Raw genomic sequence first — 21626 nt, forward strand, 5'->3', positions numbered from 1 at the left:
ATTTTTATGGAAAAATGAAATAAAGCAAATATTACCTCCTTTCACTTCCCCATTTGTGCAAATTGCCGACATTGAAAGAGTTGTAAGGACCGTCACTCCTGATGCTAACAGAACGACTAAACAGCCCAATCCTAAACGAAAAGTAATAATTCTGTGAAATTTAAGTTTAATAAAGTGAAAAAAAATTATATGCAGTATATTAAACTGAATGACGCACTTCTGATTGCAGTCTTGTTGTGACATACATGGCCATGAGTATGAAGATAGTCAGATAAAGCTTGCATGGTGCCACAAAAAATACATAACTCATTACTAACTGGTGCATTTGCATATTAGTTGCAATAAAACCATCACAATGAAGTTCCTGCCATGGCATCTGCAGAGTATCTATTATCATTATTATTTTTATTAAACTATTTAATAATACTACAATACAGACTAAGTGTCTTAAGTGTTTCAAACCAAAAATATATTGATTCTGCTTCAAGGGATTTAATTGCCATTTAATGTACTCACATATCTACAAATGTCATAGCTAGTGGAGATCAATCCTTGAAAGAACAATTATGTTAGCTGTTGGAAATGTTGCTTTTAACTGTAAGCTTTTTTTTTTTTTAGGAATAAGTTTAGTGATACAGGCTTTTCTTATATATTTAGACTTCTATTCATAATTTTGTTGTAGTCAGCTTGAATTATCAAGTTCTCTTTTTGTATTTTCCAGATTTCTTGTGGTTTACTAACACTATTCTAATTTTGCTAAAATATATTTTTTTCTGGCCCAGTTTCCAAGAATGAGAGGCTGTGTCAGACTTTTAAAATATTCAGGAATATTTATGTGTTGTAGTGGAGGACCCCAGGGTATCCCTCATTAGCCACTATTCTACTTGTGTTGAAGCTCACACCAAAACTGGCCATTTGTATGTAGTGTGTTGGGTGTGTAAATGTTATGTGTATTCTGTTGTCGGTCATTACCTGACTCTTAGCAGGTGGAAAGTAGCAACAACTGGTCACAACGTCCCACCCACCATCCCCACCACATGGAGATGGCCAGGATCTTCTACCCTCATACTAGTCTATACCGGAACAAAGTTCCAGGATAGACAAAGTTATGAGAAAAGGAAAATGGGAATAGCTAGAAAAGTTGCGGATGGGTGGGGAAGGAAAAGTACAGTGAGGGGTCAGAGAAGGGACCTGCCTTAATAAAAGTTAAGAAAAATTGAGAAAAGATAAATGAAAAAAAAGAGGGGAATGTGGAGGCAATTTTCAGCCTTTGTAGAAGCCCCATATTGTGGTGTAATCCTACCCTAAATTAGGATTAGCAATTCCTATCCTTTTGCCAGGATTAGCAGATGTAAAGGCACTTCCTCAATAGATCCTTCAGCTTGAAGGGTAACTCTTCCAACGTTGATTATTTTTTCAGCACGCCCATCAATTCAATAAGAAAATCCTGTTGGAACAAAGGTATAACAGAACTCTTTGTCAGACCAGGAGGAGGTTCGGTAGTTGTAGCAATCCTAAATTTCAATGTTAGATAAACTGTAACATGTGATAAATTACCACAGCTTGGTAATAGTGTTCCAGATATGGCGTAACAATTAACCAGCATTCCAGTCAGTGGTCTTCATCTTGAAACCAAGGAGTACAATTTCCAATATATTTACACTAAATAAAAAAAAAAAAAAAACACCATTGCAGACAGCTGAGCTACCAGAGCTTTATATTTCGGACAGGCCAGATCACCCAATGTTCGTAAGGCATAATGCCATTGAAATATAGAATATTTAAGACATGTAGTTAAAATCATGCACAGTAAGCTATTATTATTTGTTAGTTATTTTAGGTGCATTAGCAACTAAGGCCACATTGTTCCGAGAATATGCGGTGGTCATTCCCTGACCTTTCCGCATCCTCCGCATTTGGTGGTGACGGGCTCGAACCCCAGTCTAATCAAGAAGCGTGTGTTACGCACTGCTGCTCCTTCCCACCTGGCTATGGAGGCTTGTTTGTTGTTGTTATTTGGTTTTTAGGAGCATTAGCAACTAAGGCCATATTGCTCCGGGAATATGCGGTGATCATTCCCTGATCTTTCCGCATCCCCGTATTTGGTGGTGACGGGATCGAACCCCGGTCTAATCAAGAAGCGTGCGTTACACACTGCTGCTTCTTCCCACCTGGCTATGGAGGCGCCTGCACAGTAAACACAACAGTCAGTAACTGGTTATTCCCTTCCCAAGTATCCAACAGCATGGCACAGCTGAAGCACTAGAGTCAACTATATCCACTATTTACAATTTCTAACACAGTAGGTCCGTCACTCCAGTCAATAAGGATTTAACTTTCATCACGATATATCACCTAATGTTCGTGAGCCAAAATGCAGGAAGTAACAGTTGAAGCTTTTATGCTACCAGTCAGACAAACATAGTAGTAGTAACAAGAGTTATTTTTATAAGATAAGACAGAGAAATAAATGATAATGTAACGATATATTAAAATCCAATATATTAGTCAATAGTTTCTAAATGTCAGTCCTTGTTCAAGTCTGAAAAGAGAATTTGTCTTTGTTCAAGTCTTTTCTTGATACACACTATCTCAGGGCAGTAGCTCTCAATTCCTGTTGTCGTTTAAATGCTCATGTTGCAAATAAGTTAAAAGCTTTAACTGCATCTTGTGAATGGATCAGCAAAGGTTTATTCTCCCTGTCATAGAAACCAGTAATGAATTGTAGTTCATTCCTTAAGTCTGCATAATAGTGACATTCCAAAAGAATATGATCTATGTCCTCTTCATCTCCACAGAGACAGAGAGGGGAAGGAGACAGTCCAAGTTTATATAGCTTTGTTATTGAGACTGCCATGACCAGACAAAAGGTATGTTCCATATAGTCCAGGTGCAAACCACAATAGTTCCCTTTTCCTGAATTCCCTTACATTGGGCAAATACTCTCTTGTCACCTTTCCTGACTTGGATACAGACCAGTCAGCCTGCCACTTATCAACATAAATAGTGCGCAATCGTTCTTTTTCAGTTGCAATTGGGATATTCAGGTCATTCCACATTATCAAGAGAAGTAGGACGTGCCTTTTCAGGTGGTATCTCAAATACCTATACTGGACCTCATATTGTATTGGCATCCTTCCTGTCAGGACCTGCAACACTACAGTAGAAATTGTCCTACAAGCTCTTCATAACATAAGAGCAACATTCTGTGCTTGCAATAGCTGTTTAATAATGGCACACTTGGCTGCCCTATAGCCCTACGTTCCAGCACCATATGTGATAATGGACAAGCATATGCAGTAATAATACAATCTCAGTGAGTGACCTTTAAGGCCCCACTCTTGTCATGTTACTTGTCTCGTTCTAGATAATGACTTGCATTTTTCTTAAATGTATTTTGCATGAAGTATAAAGCTCAGACCATCATCCAAAACAATTCCCAAATATTTTCTGGTTTAACTGTATTTATAAGCTTGTCCTTTAAATTTTTTTTTTTTGAGGAGGACGTCCTCTGTCTAACCTGCCTCTAACCTGGAGTTTATGCTAGTCAGACCACACAGACAGCTCCTGCAGTACACTATTGGCAACATCTTCAAGAGACTTCCTGGAGTTTCCTTGGACCAAAATGGTTAGGTCATCTGCATATGCAATCATAGTTGTTGCATCAAAATGTTTATTTAACCAGGAGTATAACACTAACTAGATTTCAGCAAAGGAGCCCAAGAATAGACCCTCTGTGGACATCCTCTGGTAACTTTTCTTGAAACTTGAAAGGAACCACTCTTAACAACAAGTGAGTATTGCAAAAAGTAGCTCATCAGCAACTGGTATATACTTGTCAACTGTAACAAAATTATTCTTTTTGATGTTCTGTTCTTTTTCATAGAGAGGCCAGATTGTTGCAGTAGATCTGATGGTATTCATTTTTCATTATTCATTCTGATGGCTTGCAAACCGGTTTTATAAAACTGGTTAAATCTGTTTTCATACTGAGTTGTTAAAATCGAAACCGAGCTTCTAAAACTGGATTCGAATATTTTCTTAGTAGCCCTCAAATATAGTTTTTTGTTACGCACATTTTCTTTTGTTTGTTCGTTTGTCTGGATCGTTCAACTGCTTTGTTTTAAACATGTTTTTTATTTTATTTTGTTTTAAGGTACGAATCTCATGGGCAAGTGGCCCAAATCTAGGAGGGGTACCTTTATCTTCCCACCTGTATCATGGCATGATGCAGGTGTACTCATTTACGACTGAGTGAGTCTGAGCGATAGTGTAAAAGAAAATGTTCAACATTTCTCCGTTCCATCTATCTTGTTCACCAGGCAAGTTATGGAACGCGCCTTATTGATGGTTACCCACTAGAAACAGATTTGCTGAATATTGCATCAAATTTCAATCGTAGAAAGTTTTTTGCTTCTTTATTCCTATTAAATTTTAACATTTGCGATCAAATGTTCTCCAAAAAGCAGCTTCACCAAATTTAGCTTTTATGTAATTTTGAAAATACAACAGATTTAATTGGGGGAAAAAAAGACTGCAAGTAAATAAATAAAAAATTTCTTTCGTGAAAATTTTGAAACTTGCCCCTTGTTTTTTTTTTTTTTTTTTTTATGAGAACCCCAAACACAAGAGGTATTAGAACCTATAGTACTTAGTACCGTGCTTGGGTTGGAGGTTGAAAAGACGAAAGAAGATATTTGTTGACATTGGACTTGAACTTCTGTAGATTGTAATTTTCAGGAAATACGTATGAAGGAAGGTTGTTCCAGAAAACGGCAGTTGAATGAATAAATGAGGAAGATGAAAAGTTGGTTCTGTGGGTTTGAAGCTGGACAGCAAATGGATGTTGACTGGTGGCGGCACGTGTTCGGACTGTTTTGAAAGAGAGAGAGCGGGAATTATAGAAGCCAATTCAGAAGAACAGTGCCCATGGAAGTATCTGTAGAAGAGGCATGCAGCAGAAACAGTACGTCTATGAGAAAGCGAGTGGAGAGACTCTGTTAGAGGTGAATCATTAATTAACCTAACTGCCCTCTTCTGAATGGAATCAAGAAGCCTGAGAGAGGTTTTGGGGGCACCACCCCAGATGTGGGAACAATATTCCATGGCAGGGCGGATTTGCGATTTATACAGAGTGAGCAGCTGTTTGGGAGAAAAGTAACGCCGAGAGCGAAAGAGAAAACCAAGTTTTTTAGATGCAGAGGAAGCAATATTTGTAATGTGCTTGTGCCAAGAGAGATTAGAAGTCAGGGTAATCCCCAAAAGAGATATATCATTTTGCCTAGAAATTGGAGTGTTACTAAAGATAAGCATAGGAGCAGAAGAATCCTTTTTGCGAGATATAAGACAAGACTGAGTTTTAGAAGGGTTGAAATCAACTAAGTTGTCTTTGCCCCACTGGACAATTACCTGAAGATCGGCATTTAAGGAATTGGCAGCAGATTTTCGAAAACTTGAAGCTGATTGAGCAGGACAAGGTTTCTCAAAATGGAAAGTTGAATGCAATGTGCTATCATCGGCAAAACTATGGATAGCATTTCCAGTCAATGGAAGAAGGTCATTGATATACAAGAGGAAAAGAGTGGGGGAAAGAACTGAACCTTGGGGGACACCGGCATTAGTGGAGAAGTTAGAAGACATAGAGCCATCTACCATCACCCTCAGTGAGCGATCAGAGAGAAAACTGGATAACCAAGTACTAAAAACAGTTGGCAAACCATATGATGGAAGCTTGTTTAGAAGACCTTTATGCCAAACACGATCAAAAGCCTTTGAGATGTCAAGAGCAACTACTTGTGTTTCACCGAACCTTTCCATTGAATTAGTCCATAAATGGGTAACATAAGCCAGAATATCACCAGTGGATCGACACTGACGGAATCCATACTGGCGATCGTTGATCAGACGGAAGGTTTCTAGGTAGTTTAAGAGTTGCCGGTTAATTGATTTCTCCATTACTTTAGAAAGAGTAGAAGTAATTGCAATGGGACGATAATTGGATGGGAGGGATTTGTCACCCTTTTTAGGAACTGGCTGGATATGAGCAAATTTCCAAGCAGAAGGAAAAACACCTTTGGAATAAGAAAGTGAAAAAAGGCGGCAAAGAATAGGAGTAAGTTCAGGAGCACAGGTTTTGAGAACAAGTGGAGAAATACCATCAGGACCTGGAGCTTTCTTGGTATCAAGATTCATCAAAATCCTTCTGATATCCTTTTGACGGAAGACCACAGAAGGCATTGAATGGAGCATGTTAGGAATGGTGGGAGGTGTTTTACCAAGATCATTAATACATGAGTTGGAAGAAAAATGGGATGCTAGCAGGTCAGCTTTATCCTTGGCTGAAGTGACAACAGAACCATCTGGTTTGGACAGAGGTGGGAGCAGAGATGGACAAAAGTTGCGGCCAATAGCTTTGGCAAGAGACCAGAATGCTCGGCTACCATTAGGGCAAGAAGCAAGTTTTCTACTCTTAGCCTGTTCAAACTCTAGTTTGGACTGATTAATAACTGCTTTACAATTGTTGCGAGCTTTGGTGTAGGCAGAAAATGAAACTGAAGAATTAGAAACAAGCCAATTACGATATGCAACATTCTTCTCTTGGACAGCCTTAGCACATTTATTGGAGAACCAAGGTTTAGATAAAGGACGAGATTTTAAAGTGGAGTGTGGGATAAAGGATTCCATTCCTGCAAGAATAATTTCACTGACACGATCTGAGCAAATGTTGACATCAGAAGTTTTGAAACAGTAATCAGACCAAGGAAAAGAAGAAAAGTCTCGCAGTTCATCCCATTTTGCATTCTTGTAATGCCAAACAATACGAGACTGGGAATAGCCATGAGATAAAGGTTCCATTGGAGAAGAGACAATCACCAAGTTGTGATCTGAAGTGCCTAAAGGACCTCTCATCGACCTTGTACTTAGAAGGGTTGTTTGTGAGAAAAAGATCAAGCGTATTGGCTGTATGATTAGGATTGTCCGGTATTCTTGAGGGTAAATGAACAATCTGTGCTAGGTCGTTAGTAATTGCAAAAGCCTCAGCATCTCGACCTGCTGGGTTGGTGTAACTAGAAAACGGAAGCCAGCTGGAGTTGTGAATATTAAAATCACCAAGGAAAATTACCTCACTGTTAGGAAAGTTGGACTGGAGAAAGTCAAGTTGCAAAGAAAGGAAGTCAAAGAGCTCCAAGTGATTAGTGGAGTTGGGAGAACGGTAGAGACAACAGATGAATTTGACACAATGAGGTAAAGAGATTTTAAGCCAGAGAAGATCAAAGAGAGGAGATTCCAAATTGCCAAGTCTCTGACAGGGAATATCAGAACGGACATATGCACAAGTACCACCTTTGAGGTGAAAGGAATCATACAGCAAATAATTTGGACATCTGAGATGAGCAGTAGTTGAATCAACTGATAACTGAGATTCAGTCAGAAAAAGTACATGGGGTTTGGAAGACTGCAAGTGGAAATGGACATCGTTGAGATTGGAATTGAGACCACGTATATTTGTGAAATGAATTAGGAAGTCCTTGGGAGGTTTAGGTCTTTTCGCAGATAAGCTTGCTCTATTATTTTGACAATTCATGGTGTATTCAATAGTAAGAAAAAGTGGGTGGGACATGCTGTATGAAGTAATGAAATTTTTGGATATGGCGTACATGTGGTAAGAATATACCCAGATCCTTGACATTACGTGGCCTCGACAATGCTCCCCGCATACACACTACTCGGACTCCCTCCAGTCACTATCTGGCAGAGTAGAGGCAGCAAGATTATACACTAGCTGATCCGGAAGCCTCCTAGAGAGTTACCAATAGGTTTGGTCCGGTTTACTATCTAGCGGCCGGCCTGCGAACACCGTTTTAGAGCTGTACCCTCGAAATGTAAGGAATATTGGATCTCACCACGACATTCATCATAACCTCAAAAATCATCAATCAGACTGCAAGAGATAGGGAAGGGTTGGCCGGAACTTAGCTCTAGAGACTAAACATGGGTTCCACCACTTCAAGTCTCCAATAAGCAAAGTGGTGGTATTTCACCGGTTGATGAGAGTCATCTACCACCTAGTACTGCCTGGTAACATAGAGGGGTGGCGTTCCTCCATGTGGTGTGGGCACCACACCTCGACCCCTGCTTACGTTGGTTCACACCTGGGTGGTCACCCACCATGTACTTGTGCATGGAGGTTATACCCAGGATTACTAACAGTCCCACCATCGTGAAGGTGCAAGCAGAGGATTTGGCTGTCATAGACCATCCGGACTTCGCCGAAATTGGGTCCACTTGACTTAAGTGTCACCCGAATATCAGTTCCATCAGCATTTTAGACTCCCAGGTAGCAAGAACAGCTTGTCTGGCATATCTGAGAGAATGTCTGTGACAACCTCAAGGACCAAGTTTAGACTCTTCATTCAGTACTTACGGAGTGACGCATAGTATTGTGCCTTTGTTATCTTCAATATTTTTATTTAAGATTGTCGGTGATATAAATTCCTACTAATCAACATTTATTACTCTTAATATGTCTAAGATGAAATCAAACGTATGGAATTATTTTGCTCGAAAAAGCAAAGATGAAGCACAATGTTCGAAATGTCAGAAGATAATGAAGTCGTCTGGAGGATCTACATCTTTGATGTTGCATTTAAAGAAAATGCATCAGATTGACATTAAACAAGATAACAGCGAACCTCCCTTAAAAATGGTAAGAACATTAGAAAACTTTATCGTTAAAAAATCTATGGAAGAAGAGATTTCAAAATTAGATTTTCTTTTAATTCAATTGCCAAGAGTGAGTTTATACAATCAAGCCTTCACACCTTCAGAGAAATAAATACGATAAATTACCACCAGCCTCAGTGAATGGAATTAAAAATATGGTTCTGAATTATTATAAAACTAAGAAAGAAGAACTCATTCAGCATTTCAAAAATTCATTGACTCTAGATGAATATACGTCTATACAAAATAAAAGGTATATGAATATAAATGTGCATCATTCAAAAGACAATCATTGGTCGTTAGGTCTTATTGAGATTAACAGCTCACTTGATAGCAGAAGAACTGAGCAAATTGTGAATGGACACTTGAAGGAATTTGGTTTGAACTTGGATGAGGATATTGTTGCCTGCACCACCGATGGAGCAGCAATGATGATTAAGTTTGGCAAGCAAATTATGCCTAATCATCAACAATGTATAGCCCACTGTATACATCTGTCAGTTATAGATGTACTTTATGAAAAAGCAATGAATTATGGTGCCACAGTCTGAGTCTCCCAAAGACAATGAAAATAATGAAAAGAGTAGTGATGATGAAGAAGTTGAAGAAAGACAGCAAGGCATACTTTATCAAACCGACTTTACCGATGAGCTCATTTATTTTTTCAATCCAATGGCCAATATTGCACAAACTATTAACAGTCAGAAAAATTGCAAGCTTTTTCGAAAATCACCTACCAAAAATGACATATTACAAAATTTTGTTAAAGCAAAATTTAATGGGAAAGAATATAAACTTATATTAGATTGAAAGACTAGATGGGATAGCACATTCTATATGATTGAGAGATTTTTGAAATTGAAAAATGGCATTCCAAATGCTCTATGTGCAGTACTGTCAACTGAAGCTGTGTCTGACGTTGACTATAAAACACTTGAATTGCTATGCAAAACTTTTCAACCAGTTCAAATGATTCTGAAGGCTATAACCTCAGAAGATACAGACTTACTTAAAGCAGAGTTTTCAATAGCTTCATACAGCAGAAAACCCATTTGCTTTAAAGTTTCACCAAAGCCTTTTGCAGCATTACAATGCAAGACGAAATTGACAAACTGTGGCTTTGCTGAGCTATCTACACAACCCCAAAAAGTTTAGGAAAGAAGATTCAGGTTCAAGAACTTTTGATTTCCCAAGTAAGCAAGTTTTGAAAAAGCATGCTGAAGAGATTTATCAGAGATTATTTGCAAAACATTCTGAAGGAGTCTTAGCGTTGAATGAAGAAACTGAAAATAAACGAACTGTTCTTTTAGAAGAAAACAAAGACTCGTCTAGTTCCGATGTTGGAGATACACTCATGCGAGAGTATGATAGTGTAATAAAGAGATTAACTGAAGAGCCTTCAAAATATCCCAGTGAATTGGAAATCAGCAAAGAATTTAAAATTTTGGAGGCAACTAGCAGTAGAAGTGAAAAGCTGGAGAAAGTTTATAGAGCACTGCTGACCATCAAACCAGCAAGTGTCCAATCTGAGAGAGTGTTTTCGATCACTGGTCTCTTTAACACAAAAATAAGGTCAAGTCTATCAGGAAAAATGCTTAATATATACTGTGTTTTTTAAAGGATCATTTTCAGAAAAAAGCTGAGCAATAAATAGTAATTTCCCCAAGCTGTTTTTTTTTCACATTATTTTTATTTATTTATTATTATTGGGCTTATTTTTTTTGTTTACCATACGAGAAGATAGTTTTTATTCAAAGGATTTGAATACAATTTGTAATTTTGTATTATCTCAAGCTGGTTACTTATTTGGAGCATTTTAATTTTTTTTTTAACTATAAGAGGTGATAAATGTTGTTTAAAAGATTTGATTGCGATTTGTACAATCTACCCAAGATAAAATAAATATCTGTGTTATAAGCGTTTAATTATTTTCCCCAAGTCTGAGAAAATCAGTTATAAAACTGGTTTTAAGAGTAAACTTCGGTTAAACTTGGTTTTGAAATTTCTTGGTTTTATGCAAGCCCTAGTATTCATGTTGAATGCTGGTAAGTAGTTCTCCTGGAAACTCGTTGGATTACTATTACCATAAGGCCTAAGCCAGGATCTCAAACATATGGTTTACGGGCAGCTCACCAATTCATTTTCTGTGGTACTCATTGATTTTATTTTAGTTATAAAATGTGGTCCAGTTCCATGATTCTAAAATTTTTAACTTTAAATACATAAATCATTAGATAGTATGAACCAAAGCTATAATTACTCAACACGTTCTATGTTGATATCAATAATTGTAAAATAATAAGAGAAGTTTACCTCGATATAGTACGTAGAACACTTCCGTATGATACTCTCCAGAAATTAAAACGGAAAAATCGAAAAACTTACATTAGAGTAACAAATAGTTTAAAAAATAATTAAAAATCAATTTAACACAATAAAACTCAATTTAACACAATTAAAAAAAATCAGAAATTTAATTAAAAGAATTTAACGAAAAAATTGCAAAACAATTTTCCTTCCTGAAGCTGACAACGCTTTGTTCGTATGTCGTGGTCACAGGAATGAAATTTACTGAATAGGGGCAAGTACAGTCAGTCCTCGTATAGCACGATAGTTGTGTTCCTAGAAGCCATCGTGCAATGCAAAATCGTGCAATATGAACAACAGGCCCTATGGGAAAAATGGGGTTAGGTGCCGACCACCCACGAATGAACACACATTTGTAACCAAAACACAATAAATAATCGTAATAAAATACTTACGTATTTTATTACGACTATTACGTAATAAAATATTGCTAATGCTTTTGCTTCTATCGTAAGCAAACTTGTTTTTTGTTTGATTTTCTATCCCAACAGTTGACAGCCGTTGCATCTCTTCCAATTCTTTGTGTCTTAATCTAATGAATTTTAATTACACTTTGAGTTGTTACTGCTATGAAAGTTTTTATTTTCTCTGCATTCTTTGTAATTCTCGGCGTTGCCTCATTTAGGTCCGTAGCACGTGCAATATCATGGTCTTTCATTTCGCTCAAAGTGTTTCACAATTTCATATTTTTTCTCTATTGACAGAGGCGGACTGGCCATAAGCCTTACCGGGGAAACCCCGGTGGGCCGGAGGCCGGTGTGATTTTGGCCATAAACACTAGTATGAGGCCACTACAAATTTTCCCAGGTAAGAATTTTTGATCCAGTCTGCCTCTGTTTATCGATATTGCTTTTCTTTTTCTCTCTGAATCTGCAGTGTCTTCACCATGACGCTTCCTTTCCACACCTTTTTAAGTATTTTACTCATTTTTAGGGAATAAAGCACAATTACAAAACGAGGAGGCACGCTTGATACATAAACAAAGCTGCGCACATGTAGCAACTGAATAAAGAACACCGTAAAGGCCACTATTAACACCTCACATTTTACTACAGCACATTTCTAGGGGTTACTACCATAAAACAATAAAAACAATTTCCTGTTGCATTTCTGCTAGTGGAATCTGTTATAAACTGGTAGTAAACTCGATCTAATTGCATTTGCGATTATACCGATAGTTGGAATTGTGTTGATTTTTACGTTATTATGGTGAAATGTGTTTCCCCTTCACTGATATAAAACACATAAATACATTTTCGGAATCTTCTCTTCATTCCTATCGTGTTGCATTCGGTTGGGGTGATTCCGCGTTCGACTGCCATTTCTTGTAAACACAAATGCGAATCGTGCATAAGCAAATTCGGTTCGTGTTATATAAGATATCGTTCTCCTATTTATAAATCGTGTATGATCGAATTCGTGTAATGTAAACGTGTTATATGAGGACTGACTGTATGAAACTTAAAAAGGGATTATTTGTCTTTGCACATGCGCATAAAAGCCCATAAATCAGAGACATCATCTTTGATTTGGAGATGTTTTTTCCGATTGAGAAGACTGTCATCAGACATGACATCTCCGATTTCGGAGATTATCTCCAATCCATGGGCTTTTATGCACATGCGCGAAGACAAATAATCCCTATTTAAGTTTTATACTCTCCCCTATTCGGTAATTTTTATTTCTGTGATCATGACAGAATCGAAAAGCGTTGTCAGCTTCAGGAAGGAAAATAAATAGGTTTGCAATTTTTTTCATTAAATTCTTTTAATTTTCTTATTTTTAATTGCGTTAAATTGATTTTTAATTATTTTTTAAACTATTTGTTACTCTAACATAAGTTTTTCGATTTTTCCGTTTTAATTTCTGGAGAGTATCATATGGAAGTGTTCTACATACTATATTGAAGTAAACTTCTCTTATTATTTTACAATAAATCATCATTATAAAATACACCATTCAAAAGCACTGACAACTGACGGTCAGTAAAAGATCATCTATTTTGTTGTTCAGAAGTAAAGAAACATGGCAAAGGTATAAAGCCTGCATGAGAAGCACACAAAAGTTCGATGAAGTTTACCAGTAAAAGTACTTTGCTGTAATGGCATTTGTATTGTTGCTTGCTCAGTAAACATATAGTGGGTGTTATAGGTCAGGAGTAGAAATTGATTTTAGATTGTATTTTCAGTACATTATGTACAATATAATTATAGATTGGAGTTTTGTTTTTTTATAAACAGTATGAATAATAAACCAATTAAAATGTAGAGAACGTTTGAATTTAACCTCATAGAGAGAGAGATAGCCTAGGCGTAGAAACGAAGGTATATTCAGTATCGCTAAGTAAAAGATAAAAACATTACTGTATTTAAAATGAAAAATAAAAGATTATAAAAATAAATCATAGAGATGATAAAAAGATTAGAAAGGTTAAAAAATACTGTTAATAAATATATGGCCGACATACGACCAGATCGACTTACGACCTGTCAGTCAGAACGGAAGTCAGTCGTAAGTCGACGACCAACTGTAATTAAAAATCAAATGAACACAATTAAAAATCAATTTTAATGCAATTAAAAATTAAGTAAAAAAATCAATTTAACAAACAAAATGCAAAATGATTTTCCTTCCTGAAGCTGGCAATGCTTTGACCATATGTTGTGATCGCAGGAATGAAAATTACTGAGTAGGGGTGAGCATGGAACTTAAATAGGGATTATTTGCGCATGCACGTAAAGAACCACGAGTTGGAGATTAGATATGGTCGGCAAACATTAATAGAATTCTCATGTAATTTAATTTCAACAGTTTCTGCAACTAATAATAGTATAATTACATTGGACACTAATTATTTTGGTCTCGTTGAACAAAAGTGTTTTTCATTAACAGCATAAAAGGCTAATTCAGACACTGCTGAACAAGAAGCACAAACTGAGGCTGCACGTTGATTGGCACAAATTCAGAGGAAACCGCATAGAACCCTGATAAGATGAGTCACAATCACCACAACAAATGTTGTACACTAGGAAAGGGGGTTGAACGAGGAAAGGACTGAGCGGTTGTTCAGTATAGTGTGTAATTTCCATATTGGCCTGGCCACAATTTTAAATTCAGTATCTTTAAAGAATCTGTTAAGCTGCTTGTGCCACTTAACTGCTGCTGGTTAATATTTGTATTTCTGAGCCCAAAAGCAGATTCTGTCATTGAATATTTATAAGCATTGAGAAATTGATTTTGTAGGTGAATGGGTGATAGCTGTTATAACGTCGAAGCATACCGGTGTTTATAGGTTTACGATAGATGTTAAATTGGATTTTATTCGCGTCCCGAGTAAGCATGAAATTTAGAAAATTTAATGACCTAGTATCCGTATTCTCCCTCTCCAATGTAAATTTGAGTCTAGAATGACTATAATTAAACAAATGTAAAATGTCTTGGATAGTGCTACTATTGGTAATGACTAGAACATCGTCTAAATATCTCTCATAGTATGTGATACGGGGTAGAAAAGGTGTCAAATGTATATGTTCAATCGTTGAGAGATCGATCTCTGATAATAAGCCTGAGTGGCTTATTATCAGAGATCGATTATCATCTTAGCTGGCTTCAACTAAGTTTAATTAAGTGAAAAATTTTCTTAATAGGAAGCTTCATATAATTAATAGGTATCGAGTTATTTAACATGTCCCAAAGAATATCTAATGTGTATTCAACGTTTACATTCGTATATAACGAGGTAACATCTAGTGAGAATAAATTATCATTACCGCCAAGTCTACAGTCCTTAAGGTTATTAAATCGTAGTTCTTAATCCCAAATTGTATTGCCTGTCTAAAGGGTTTTATAATGCTATATACGTGTGTGGCCAAGGATGAAAATGCCGAGTTTCTGTAGGAAACAATAGGCCGAATAGGAAAGCCGGCCTTATGTAATTTTACCCGACTGAAAAGTGCAGGAATATTGTATGGTCTGACCTTCAATTCCTTTAACTGAGTCATAGTAAAGTGGTGGTTTTTTCAATATGCAGTTAACATTTTATTGCATTGAATGAACAAATTGGTAAATATTCCCGGGTCTACCTCAAGGTAAGTGGAGGTATCTGATGCAACTGACTCTAACTTATTAATATAATCGGGTTTATTGAGTATTACCACTATATCTCCTTTGTCAGCTCTCTGAATAATAATGTCTTTATTTTCCCTATGCTGAACTGTCATTTGTATTCAATTTAGGCAGTCACATTTGTTTTATGTTATTCACCACCTGGTTAATTTGTTAAATAAATAAATCTTTCTTCACCAAGTTAATTTATTTATTGAATAAATAAATCTTTATTTATTTGGCTGGTGCAGCATAAGCCTCATGCTTCCTTGCACCATATACTTATTAATAATAACAACAAATTATTCCAGGAATGGCTTCAAGTAGCAGTAACCAACTGTCAAACAATATATATTCTTTCAATATATGATAGTTACTTCATCTCCTCTAGCTGATAATGCAAGTGTATGACATGTGTGCTTCTTCCTGAAGCAGAATGAGCACTTCAAATGTTGTTTAGTAAAATCTTCCGAAGAAGAATAAATAAAATTTTTGGTTTGAAATATGTATTTGGTATACTGCAATTGTTACTGTAACATTATTAAACAGTGGTGTGTCATTCAGTTTTATATGATAAATATCTACATTATGTCTGTAAAATAATAAAATTCATATTATTCAAATTTCAATAAACCAATATTTCATGCTTTACTCATTTAAAAAAAAAAAAAAAATACTTGATAAGCAACCTCTGTTCAACTTATTTCTCTGTTCACCCATCACTCAATGTTTTTCCACTTCTTGAATTTATTTAAGCTATCAACTTCCACAACACCAGATGGAAGTTTCTCCCATCAATCAACCACCCACTGGCTAAAGCTAAATTTCTGCACATCTATTCTACAACTGTCTTTCCTCAACTTGAATTTATGTTCCTCAGGAGCTTAATCTGGGAAAGAGGAAGAATCCCATCAGCAGTGAGCTTGTTCAAACCATTCAAGACCTTATACACCTCAATCAGATCACTATGTAGGTGCCTAGTCTCCAGATGCCACAATTTGCAGAAATTAAGCCTATATTCTTAACAGCCACACTTCGTTCCACGCACTAATCTCATTGCCCTTCTCTGTACTCTTCTTGGTAGCTCAAGGTCCTTCCTAAAATGAGCACTCTACCTGTAGACAGTAATCAAGGTGTGGCCTGATCATTGCCTTATACAAGGGGATAATCACCTCATTATCCCTGCTAGCAAAATTCCTCTTTCAGTTTGTCAGCTACCTGAGCAGAATCATCGACATCAAGTGTACCAATCTGATTCATCCCCTTCCTTCTAGAGTTTACATAAGTAAAGAAGTCTTTACTGTTTTTCTTTGCATCCCTTGACAAAGATGTCTCATAAATGATGTCTCAAAGATGCCTTTGCTTGCCTAACGAACTTTGCCACTTGATTATAGACTATCTTATATCTACCATAGACATCTGTGTCTTCTGATACTTTATATGCATCCCATGCATTTTTCTTCTCTGCCATAAGTCTCATCAGACATCTGTTTAGGCCTAAATCTTCAACAGTATTTCTTAGTTGGTATGAAAAGATTAGTAGCTTCCAAGGTTAATTCCTTGAATGCTTCCCATTTAGAATTTGCTTTTGGCAACTGTTGTTCCCACTGTACAGAATTTAGAAACAGTCTGAGGCAACTGTAGTCACCTTTATGAAAGCAAAAACCCTTCCCTTTACACCAATGGTAGTTACACCTTCGAGTAAATCCTACATCACTACACTGTGATCACCACCACCTAGTGGTTCCTTTATGTGCAGTTTCTCAATGCATGAATAATCACTTCTGATAATCAGATCAAGAGTATTACTCCCTCTAGTTGCCTCTTGAACATGCTGCTGTCGAAAACAATTATCTAATAAAGCCACAAAAGCCTTGCTAATGTGTGAGTGACCATCTCACAAGTTCTAGTCTATATCTGGGAAGTTAAAATCTCCCATTATAAGAAAATCAGATTTACTGGCTCACTACATTTTCTGTGTAGAGTCGTTCGTTGTAGTCAGAGTCATTAGGCCTATAACACACTCCTACTCTCAACTTTGCTTTTCCGGTGCTTATATCTAGAAGTATAACTTGGGTTGTGGCACCCACGAAAAATAAAAAAATTGCATCCTTTGAAAACTGTTCTTTTGAAATTTTTGCATTTTTAAACATAAAAAGGAAATTTTGCACCCATGGTACATACTGCACCTGCCTCACCCTAGTTACACCACTACTTATGTCACACCAAACTGACTCAACACTGCACTGTCCACCCATGTCAACTGGATATCCACAAATTCTAATTCTGCATCTCTGTGCGACACCATGTCTCTGATATCCCAACAATATCTGCATTTGATGTCTTCACCAGCACCTAAAATTCAAATTTATTTACTATATTCCTAGCATTGGTGTAGATGCAAGCATACATGCATCTACTCTTACTCTTAGTTACTCTAACACAACCCATACATTTATTTGTTCCATGATAGACTCCCAGCACCTTGCTTTCCAGGCTGTTGCTCATTCCAATAGAAGTAGTACAAGAATCACTTTCATCTTTGCCTGCTGTGAATTTCCCCAAGCTCGCAGTTTTCTGACTTGTCTAACACTGCCTTGGTAGCATCAGCAAATTTTCTTGTACCCTTTCTATTTAAGTGTATCCCATCCTTGTAAAAATAATCTCTTCTGTTAACAAGCACAGATCACACTGAGAAAAATTCTACCCCACGAGCTTTGCATAAACTCTCCAAGGGCTGGACTGATTGACAAGGCTCTCATCATATATTCCCTCCTATTATGTCCAGGCAGAATTGCAGACAGCTTCAAATTTAACCCTAACTTGCAACATTTTTTTTTTTTAAATGTTGACCTGTACTTGTTAAGCTTGTTTGTTTGTTTGTTGTTGTTTGGTTTTTAGGAGCATTAGCAACTAAGGCCATATTGCTCCGGTAATATGTGGTGGTCATTTCCTGACCTTTCTGCATCCTCCGTATTTGGTGGTCACGGGCTCAAATCCCGAGCTAATGAAGAAGCATGTGCTACGTACTGCTGCTTCTGCCCACCCTGGCACTTGTTAAGTAAGTCCACAGATCTCCAATTCTAACGTCATTAATGCCAACATATACAATGATATCACCCTTTGTGCCCTTAAAAGATATCTGCTCTACAAAGTCAAAACTTTTGCCCCTGGCAGACATCATCTCGCCCTATTCCACTTATTCTTTTTGCATGATATATTTACCGTCTCCCTAACAATAGAGTCACCGAGTCACTTGAGTTTGGTGCTACCAAACTCAAACTACTCAAAGAGTAAGTTATTCTATGATTACTTTTATTCAAGTGTTAGAGAGACAAAAAGAGAAAGCAAAATACTCTTGATTTGATTACCAACAGTCACTCTTTGCACATTAAGAATCTCCAGATAAAGGAATCACTTGGTGGCAGTGATCATGATACACTGATAGATCATGATATAAAAATATAAGTACCATCAAGGATCAAGGGTAGGGATTTAGCTTTTGTTAAGGTGATTATGGTAGTCTTAGACAGTTTATAAATTCTTTATAGTTAGACCAATCAATGATGTTACCAAAAGCAAATTAAAAATGGAAAGCATTCAGGAAAGTAATCCTAGAAGGTACCAGCATTTTATATCAATTAAGTGATATTGTTTAAAGTTTAGACCTAAATAATATCAGATGGGATGAGACTAGTGGCAGAGGAAAAAATGTATGGAATGATTATAAATTATCAGGGTAAACAGAAACTAAAAAGTACAAACTTCTCTTCAATAAAGTCACTAATTAGATTAATTAAATTACATCAGATTATGAGAAGTCTTGGATTAATAATGAAAAGGAAAAGTAGCAAGGAATCTTCACTTATATTAAAAACAGGAGGAAAGGAATGAACCACACTGGCTGACCCACTAGATATAAATGCCATAACTATTGATGGTTCTGTTCAGGTTGCTAACAAACTGAATATGTATTTCTCACCTGTATTCAAACATTAAGTTTAGGGATGGGAAGGCACCTCCGTAGCCAGGTGGGTAGGAGCAGCAGTGCATAGTACACGCTTCTTGATTAGACCGGGGTTCAAGCCCGTGACCACCAAATATGGAGGATGCGAAAAGGTCAGGGAATGACCACCGCATATCCCCGGAGCAATATGGCCTTAGTTGCTAATGCTCCTAAAAGAAAAAAAAAATAACAATAGGAATGCCAGGAGTATATTTATACTAAATTATAACCGGGAGCTAAATGATTTTGTAATAACTGAGAAGAAATTGGAAGAGAAATTGTTGAAGCTAAAAGAATATCGCTCTCATGGTGATGGAATCTGTCTAATTATATTAAAAGAGGCAGTAAGAGGTGAGTAAAATCTTGGCCATAACCATGAGAGTATCCTTGGATTCAGTGGAAGTTGCTAGAGAGTGGCAGATTGCAATTGTCTCCCCTATTTACAAAAGAGAATTTAGAGTGAAGTAAGAATAGACCTGTATGCTTGATATATTCATCTTGACAGGAATGCAGTTAAAAAAAAAAAAATCATATCATGGATTTGTTAAGAAGCGACCTTATCACCAATCTAATTAGTTACTATGATGTAGTAACAAAGAAACTGGATGCACTTAGATTTCAGTGAAATTTTTGACATTATGCTGCATAAAAAGTCTGCTACAAATTGGAGCAGTGTGGTATTGGGGAAAGTTACTGCTATAGATAATGGGATGGTTGAATGGCAGAGTAAAGAAGATGGCTATAAATGGGAACTACTCTTCTTGGACTAATGTTATTAGTAGAGTCCCTCATGGTTCAGTGCTAAACCCCTTACGGTTTTCAATTTTTATTAATAATCCTGATGAAAGCATATCAACCTTATTGTCTAAGCTTGCAGATGATACGAAAGTTGACATGGTGCACGGTACTAATGACGGGAATGAAGGAATACTACTGCAAAAAAACCTAAAAAAATTTGGCTGGCAGATGCAGCTAGAGTTTAATATTGATAAGTGCAAAGCATATGTGCAGCAGCAATCCCAGAATAACATACTAACTGGAAGGTACCGTACTCAAGGTAGTGCAGAATGAAAGGACTTAGGGATAACTGTACAGTGTGACATGAAATTCTCTGAGCAGTGCAGAGAGACTGCTAGGACAGCTTGTGGGTTTCTGTTAATGATATACAATAGGGTCTCGAAGTACACAATCCCACTTATACACAACTAACCTCCTGATTCATAGTTACATTTGTGGCTCATAATTATAGCATCGCTGTTTCATGATGGCAGTCAGCAGTGTGTGAAAGGAATGGGAAGTAACAGAAAGGGGAAGGTCAACATCATAGCTGATATGCAGGATTGGGTTTTCATTTGGTGCATAAGACTTCCATATTTTAACTAGACTATACCATATGGATTAATAAGGACAATGTGTGTGTCTCTGGCTGCTTTTACACATTCACAACACTTAAGTGGATGCAGCAGTACTTATTGCTCAAATGAACCAATAAAGCTAAGACCCCACATACCTCCCTAGTTTTACTGTTTGCTTAGGGAAATAAGCAGTGCTATGTTCTGCATGTGCAAACAACCTTTAGAATAAATACAGCTTTCCCTAAAGGCATACTCTTTATGAGGATGGAATCATCTTTAAGATTTATGTACATTCAATTTAAAGAAATTGATTTTATATATATGCATACATAGTTTAGAGGAATCCATCTAGTTTTACCTTAGTTCAATAATTTTCTATAGGGAAACCCTGACTTACATCAATTCTCACTTACACAGGGATGCTAGGAAACTAATCTTTGCATGCTTTGAGAGCCTACTAGAGAGGAATTTTGCCAGCATGGACAAAGTGATTATCCTATTGTGTTAGGCAATGGTTAGGCAACATCTTGAGTGATGCATAAGTCTCGAAGCCTCATTTTAAGACATGTGAATATGCTGGAATGGGTGCAGAGAGGAGTAACAATTTAGTGAAAGACACAGAAGGGTACTCTTGCCAAGAAAGATTTCTGTTCTGCAAATTACAGTGCTTGGAAAATAGATACCTACAAAGTGATCTCATTGAAGTGTTTCAATTTTTATTAATAATACTGATGAAAGCATAAACGAGTAAACTACCCGCAACCCCTGTACAACGTGCAGTACTTCTAGAACACAGTTCCACCCTAACACAATTGATAAATTGCTGCAATCCTTGCACAACATGGTACTTCTACAACAAAGTTTCGCTCTAACACGGTTTGAGAATTGCGGGGAATCTCATATAACATGGTATTTGAGCTTTTGTGCTGGGAAAACCCTGCTATTATGTTAGATGTAATTTTCAATGTTTCCATTCCTTTTTATGGATCCCTGGTGTTGACTCTAGTCTTTATCGTCTTCATGGTATTTTTCTAAAGCACATTTCTGGAGGTCATTACCACAAAACAATA

The 21626-nt window shown here is 36.8% G+C and overlaps 1 protein-coding gene across 3 annotated transcripts in view; it reads right to left on the reverse strand.

The window, feature by feature from the left end:
* The window catches only part of LOC150089241 (solute carrier family 12 member 2-like), a 544391-nt gene that overhangs the window by 328382 nt on the left and 194383 nt on the right, over positions 1 to 21626 (reverse strand). For all 3 annotated transcript variants that reach the window (XM_090388535.1, XM_090388531.1, XM_090388539.1), the window contains exon 4: positions 36 to 131. In XM_090388535.1, the coding sequence (XP_090244661.1) occupies positions 36 to 131 (96 nt within the window). The remainder of the gene's footprint in view (positions 1 to 35; positions 132 to 21626) is intronic.

The sequence above is a fragment of the Mastigoproctus giganteus genome, chromosome 2 (genome assembly GCF_048544385.1).
Source record: "Mastigoproctus giganteus isolate SK-2022 chromosome 2, ASM4854438v1, whole genome shotgun sequence".
Classification (NCBI taxonomy): Eukaryota; Metazoa; Arthropoda; class Arachnida; order Uropygi; family Thelyphonidae; genus Mastigoproctus; species Mastigoproctus giganteus.